Genomic DNA, 6,984 nt, shown 5'->3' on the forward strand with positions numbered 1-6,984 from the left:
CAACTGGTCACATTTCTGCAAAGGGAAGAAATGCAAACGCACGTTTCTAACTTTAGCCCAGGATTTAAACCTGGGGGATCTCATAATACACAAATTAGTATTTTTCAACTTTGTGAGAGCAGGTTTCCAGAGGTACTTTCTTCAGGGCCCTTAATCTGGTGGTAAATATTGTTCCCTGCAGACTTTAAATAACACCCTGTATGATGCCAGATTAACTACTGCCTGTCTGTGAGAATGCCAACTAAGTCCTCTACCATTTTAGGATGGATTTTTCAAAATTATTTTATGGAATTAGTTGTTCAGCTCCCATTATGTAAAGCAAAAAGGAACTTCTCACTGTCAAGTTCTATTTTTAATGACACTGCACCTATGTTTATCTTGTATTAGCCAAAGTTGTACAATCTGTTCAGGGGCAGATTAATTCATATTAAAAAAGCTTGTCCTTATCTCTCACTGATATCAGAAAGAGCTAAGGATGAGTAGCAGCTCACGTCATCAAAGCGCAAAGGAAATGCTGTACCTGCATTTTGTTCTTTTAGGGATTTACCCATAATAGAGTTTCATGCCCCTGACATGCACATAGCAAAGTCCTTGATTAGATGTTTGCTTTGACAAACTCTCTATAGGCCAACAGACTTGATGCATTAGTCTCTCTTGAAAATCATGCTGATTTTGCTCATTATGCAAGGAAACAGTTTGAGCAGGTCCAACTGGAAAATGATATATGTAGGGGTCCTCTCTCCACACTTGTGCCGCATTTAATGATTGTTCAAAAAATGGAAAATACAAGATAATCTTCTAATCGGGTAATGATATCGATAAGTCTTGATATTGGTATTGACTACAATACCATAGAAGTGCAGAAATGTTAGCTACATGTGAGTTCACAGCCCACAACTATCCAGGAAGTATCAATAACCTTCAGAATTTTTTTTTATTATGAGATTTTTGCTCTTTGGATATGTAATACTATTTTCAGCTGCAACAAAGCATGTGTAGCTAGACATTTCGTTTATGGCTACAAGCTTGAAAAAGCTCAAACACAGGATATTTCATGAAAGGTCAGTTGTCATACTTTGCCTCCAAATCTGAGTCAAAACTCATAAGGGAAATAATTTCACACATAGGATTCAGCCATCTGGCAAGTTGGACAATTTCTGGTCTCAGGTACTTGCCTTTTCAATGATCAACAAAAGACTTGACTTGTGAGCTCAGCCCGTTGTGAAGGAAGGAGGAGGAGCTCGGTGCGTTCATGATATTCAGAAGGCTGCTAATGCACTGGCAGAAGCTCTGCTTCAAAAAAACAGGAGCTATAGGGCATAAATTTTCCTGATTTGTTTACACATTCACCACAAGGAGTAGAGGAGAAGACAAAGCTACAGTTTTATTTACAGAAAATGCCTTCCATGGAAGAATAGCGAAGCTTTTTCTCCAGCAAGGAAACTGTGGAGTTCCTCCCATTTCGAAGAGAGGCTCCTCCACTTAACCAGTGGAGCCCAGCAGCCCCGTTGCTGTTGCCTTAGGCAGCAAGCACGTCCTGCACCTCAGTGCCCAGCAGAGACTGTAAAAGCACAGGGCAGCTCACTGCCCTCTTTCCTCAGGCAGACGCTGCCGCAGACACTCATTCCTCTTGCCCTGTGTGCAGGCATTCTTGGATACTATTAGCACTGCTTAGTCCTTGCACACTCAATAACTGAAGGAAACAGCTAACTCCATCTAATGTCAAATAACAAAGTTATAAAGAAGGAGAGTGAAAGAAACATGAACATGTGATGTCCAGAGGGAAATAAGCCATGCAGATTTCTTACTGTACTTCCCTCTCCATTTTCCTCTTCCATATTTACAGCCCCCTACCAACAGTATTCACTTTTACTGCAAGGACTGGTGGGAAGAACAAAAAAGAAAGTGTCAACAGTGCCACACACGGCCTTTTTCCTCAGAACAACAGGAAGCAGCAAGCTTCCCTTTAAAAAAAAAAAACAAAACAATTCTTCCCCCTGCCCATAAAAATAGACTTGTCCAATCCAACAGAGCTTTATCCCCTGTGCATTGTTGTCACTAACTAAATACGTTTTCTTAAATGGTCACACTTGTAGGAAAACTCAGTGAAACAAATGGAGCTTTCTTGGTTCATTTTGATAGAGCAGGAAGCAAGATGCAGTGACTGGCTGTAGAACTACACTTGCCAAGTCTGTGAAGTTTCTTTTATTAGGATGCTGCACCACTCACACACACACCCCTTCAGCAAATCCACTCATGGCAAGTACGAATAATATAGGGAATTAATAAGGGTGTTACAGCATTGCTTCCCATTTATAAGTCAATGTTCTTATTTTCAAGTGTCAGGGAATGTCTCTGTTCCTATTTCAAAATATTTTTAGTAAATCAAAAATGAAATTACATAATTTACACCAGCTATATTCTGGTGACTTAAATTCTTTCATTGAAAGGCAGTCAACATTGTGTGCTGTCTTTGGTAAGCTGTACCATCCCTTCCTCTGGTGAATTTGTTCATAGGAATGAGGAGGATTCACATGTTTCATGCATTGGCTAGGCAAGGGAAAGCAGACAAGCTCAGCTAAGGGAATAAAAGAAAAATCAGTCTCTGTGTGCCAGTCTTGCTGCCAGCCAAAATGGAGTAGTGCATAATATTCTTGGTTTGGCCTACCTAGCACTCTCAGAGCATTGCACTTTTGCTTTTAAACAAAGTTCAGCAGAGGAAAAAATGTTTTCCCCCAATGCTGTAGTGATGGATATTATAAGAGAAAGTGATAACGACTATACGCTAGATTTTAACTAGTATTTTAATTGCTGATACTATTACTGTTTAAACAGATAAATTATTTATTTCTTAAACACTGCAGCCCTTTCTCCCTAAAACATTAGCAGTGTAAAACAAGATAGGATAGAGTATTTTAGTTAAACCTACACACAAGGACAAAGAGGTTACTTCAATTCTCCACTTAGTGAACAGATTTTTATATTGACTGAGGGATTTACAAATCAAATTTCTTTTACAATTAATGGTAAACCCACCCTCCGTAGCTGTAATCGGTGTGCGAGAACTTTTTAAAAGGAGCTGTAGCGCTGCCTTTTCAGAACATGACTAGCTATTATGTGTACTGAGTGGGTGACTGTTTTCACATGTGATCATGACTTTCCAAGTTGCTATAATCCTGACTTGAACATTTTCATGGAGAGAAAAGTACAAGATTTGAAACAACATTAAGTAATCAGGGTAACAAATGACCTTTCTAAGCACTGCTTTGGAAATCTAATCTTTATGCACACATGATTGAAGGGTTTCAGAATGACAGTCCAATCCCCTGTAACGCTGTTTCCAACAGCAAAGACCGAATCCTTCAGAATCCTTCACACCTGCTCTTCAGACCGCAAATCCACGGAGCTTCTTTAACAAGTACTTCTCCTAGTAGAAATAGGGACAATTCAAGCCAGACATAAGCAGTGATGGCAACACCTTCACACTGTCCTGTTTTCTCTAACTGTTATGAGTCCTGTCTTTTTGCCTGCATGAAGGCACTTCAAAAATAGACTGAAGCAAAGAGCTTTTTCCAAAAGGAGCTTCAACTCCATAGTTTCAGAGTCTAAAATTAAAAAACAAGACACATGTATTATTTTTCTCAAGTTCAAGATATTGAAAACGACTAAAGAAATTATTATAGTTCACTTAAAAGCAGACTCTCTGCAGAATTACCACTGGTACACAACGTTGAGTTGACTAAAATTTCAGTGGTGTGCTTTGTTTCTCAGTAGTAAGTGCGTATCCATATCAGCCAGTTTATAAATAGCAAATAATTGCTAGTGAACTGGTGATGCATTCGCAGGACTATTTTTGGTGGATTTCTCTGTTCCTTTCAGGATAAGCTGTTAATCAAAAAGCCATACAGAAACTTCAACAAGAGGCTTCTAGTATCTTCAGGCTGATCTCTTGGCCATCTTTCTAAGGTTGATTCTTCGTCTAAGCTCTCAGGATCGTAACTACCCCCTTACCAGCCAGGACCAGAGGAGCTTTCTGCCATGCTGCCTGCCCAGTAGCAGGCAGCTGTTTAACTGCATCTCACCACTAAAGTTGCCCAAGATCCTGGAACTGATTCAGAGACTTTGACAGAGCTATTTGCCTTTTGAAATGTCTTTCGCCCCCTCCCCCCCGCCCCGATCTGCTTTACTTTCATGTGCCTGGGATTAGCATAACGAATCAGACAGACTGCAAACTTGACAAATGTATTATGCCTTGATTTCGAACTGCTGTGACAATCTGGGTTTGAAATATGTTGTTAAAGCCACTCTGTCCTGAGCTGCCCACCTTCCTCTCCAGCACTAGGCAGCCGGCGTGTGGAGTAGCCATGGCTCAGGATGCCCAGCTCCGGCGCGGGAAAAGGGGCCCTTCCACATAAAACTCGGCCATTACGCTGGGGATACACAGAGTGTAACACATGCACAGACGACCAAGACTTTCATATTCTGTATTTTCCCTCTCAATAGTAAGTAAAAAATGTCAAGAAATTCTATAATAGCTTTTGCTTTTTGTGTCTCCCTCTCTCCCTTCCACCCCGGCTCATTTTCACAGCTCACATATTTTACAAATAGCTCACACACTTGCAAGGGCTGGGGGAGTAGGGTAGGTCCTGCCAAAACCATTTTGCAGCTGGAGAGGGAGGGTGAGATGACATTTGTTTACATCCTTCAGCTGAGAAGTAAAAACATTTTCTGAGCCTAGAAACTGTTGGAGGAGGGAACCCATCAGCCTTTCCATAATTCAGTGTTGCTGGTTTCAGGATTTTTTTTTCCTCTCTGTTCATGCACATTCTATCTGGATCTGGGCACACTTGCTGGATCTTGCTGGAGAGAGGGTCAGGCACTGCAGATAAAAAATGGACTGCTCCCAGCGCAGGCTTCCCTGTCCTTCCCAGTCCTCAGCACGCGCACAGTGTGACAGCCTGGGCTTGGGGACACAGGGCAGCCCTGCTCTGCAAAGTTGCTCCTTCCCTGTCCCCTGTACCCTGCAGGGGAGGGCAGCCCGCATGGCAGGAGCTGCTCAGCAGGGACACCTGGGCTCCCGGCTCTGCTGGGGCTCCTGGGGAGGGGACCCTGGTGCTGGCACCCGGCCTTACCTGGACATGTGCTCCCGCTGGGGTCTGTGCGCCTTCTCCAGCCCTAGCTTGGTGAAGATCCCCACCAGCACCATGACTGCCACGACCCCGCAGATGATGTACACGATGAGGTTGGTTTTATCCCTGGTGGGGTCGTGCAGAGGGTCGTCGATGCGGGAGGGCGGCTTCCCCGTGTTCATCCACAGCGGCGTCTCATAGTTCGTGCAGGTGCTTTGATCCAGCCTCGTCTTCTTGAACTTGCAGCAAAACCTGAAGCCACAAGTGCCGCAGCAGAAGATGAACTCCCCCGAGCTGCAGTTGAAGGGGGGGTCCCACTGCCCCATCACGTCGAAGTAGCCCCTGCAGAAGTCCGGCGTGGGGGGCGGCTCGGAGGGCTCGGGCTGCTCCGCCAGGCCGGAGTGGTTCCCCGCCGAGAGCACCACGAAGCTGCCCAGCTGCTGCCCGGCTTTCTCCTGCGCCCGGCACACGAGCGTCAGCAGGTCCGCCACCAAGTAGCCCAAGAGCAGCCGGAGGAAGCCCTCCATCCTGGCGCCCGGCCCCGGCCCCGCGCCGCCGCTGGAGCTGCTGGATGCTGCGCTGCGCCAGGAGCTGAACATAAAGGGGGCTCCGTCAGGGGCCGGGCGCCCGCTCCGCCGCGCTCCCTTCAGCACCGCGGACAGCCCCGCGGCGGAGCGGGGCACGGGGAAGGCGCCGCGCTCGGCTCCGCGCCCCGGCGGCACTTGTGGAGCGAGGCAGCGCGCGAGGAGGCGGCGGCGCGGGGGGAGGACGAGGGCGGCGGGGCCGGGGGCGCCGCGGCGGGGCGGCCGAGCGGGGCCGCGGCGCGGGAGGGAGCGAGGGGAGGGAGCGGGGGGCGAGCCGGGAGCCTCCCCGCGCCGCCTCCCCGCCGAGTCGGCCGCGCTCCCGCGCGCGACTCCCTCCGCCGGCGCCCGCTCCGTTCCGCTCCGCCCCGGGCCGCGCCCGCGGGACCCGCCGCGGGACCAGCCCGGACCGGGGGGCGGAATCCGGCCCGGTTCGGCCGGGGCCCCCGCTTTGTCTCCCCCCGCCGCCCGCTGCCCGCCCCCCTCCTCCCCACAGGTGCGTCCCGAAAGGCGCGGGAGCTCCCGCGCCCCTCCCCCCGCCCCGCGCGCGGCCCCTCAGCACGGGCGGGTAACGGTCGCCTGAGGCTAGTAACGGTCGCGCGCGGCGCCCTGAGGCGAATAACGGTCGCCTGAGGCGAGTAACGGTCGCTGCCCGGTCGCGGAGGCTTCACGTACCGCTGAGCGGCGGGCAGGTCCCCCCGGCGGAGCCGCATCCGCGGGGCGGCGGGCGCCCGTGCGCTCGGCCGCGCTACCCCCGGCGGAGCGTGCTCCGGAGCGGGGCCGGGGCCGCCGCGCTGCCCGCCCGCCGCGGGCCGCCCCCCCACATCGCACCTCGGCACCGAGTCGGGCGGGCGGCTCCGCGGGGCGCGCACAGGCTGCGGGCGGTTTGCGAGGCGCCGAATTAAAACAACTTCCCCCCGAACGGAGGTCTGACTCTGGGAAAGACTTTTTAGTGATTCGCTCCCCATCCCCACTGCTTAACTCTCTCGTCTCCATCTTTTGCCTTGGCAGTAACCTGCGCAAGTAGTGATAATATTATCCCGAATACTATGCTGCCACCAAATGTAGGAAATAAGCCCATTATGGCGTGATTTAGCAGCGTGGGCTGGTGCTTAAGGCCGTTTCCCTTTCCCCCAGGGACATGTGTGGATAGTCCCGCTGTGGCCTTGCAGGCACTGCTGTCCCCAGGGGATCAGGGCTCGTGTGCCAGGGCATCAGGCTCGCCATCCACAGCGGCCTGACCCTCCTCCCTCCATCTGTGCTTGCAGGGGGCT

At 49.9% G+C, this 6,984-nt stretch overlaps 1 protein-coding gene across 1 annotated transcript in view; it reads right to left on the reverse strand.

Moving 5' to 3' along the window:
• Positions 1–5,748, reverse strand: part of SHISA9 (shisa family member 9) — a 152,858-nt gene extending 147,110 nt beyond the window's left edge. Inside the window, exon 1 of the mRNA XM_088523057.1 lies at positions 5,133–5,748. Coding sequence (XP_088379183.1) covers positions 5,133–5,728 — 596 coding nt within the window. The 5' untranslated portion in view covers positions 5,729–5,748. The remainder of the gene's footprint in view (positions 1–5,132) is intronic.
• Positions 5,749–6,984: the final 1,236 nt, after the last annotated feature.

This window comes from Tinamus guttatus, unplaced genomic scaffold, assembly GCF_059628265.1.
Source record: "Tinamus guttatus ecotype Peru unplaced genomic scaffold, ASM5962826v1 Tinamus_guttatus_pri_ptg000172l, whole genome shotgun sequence".
Taxonomy (NCBI): Eukaryota; Metazoa; Chordata; class Aves; order Tinamiformes; family Tinamidae; genus Tinamus; species Tinamus guttatus.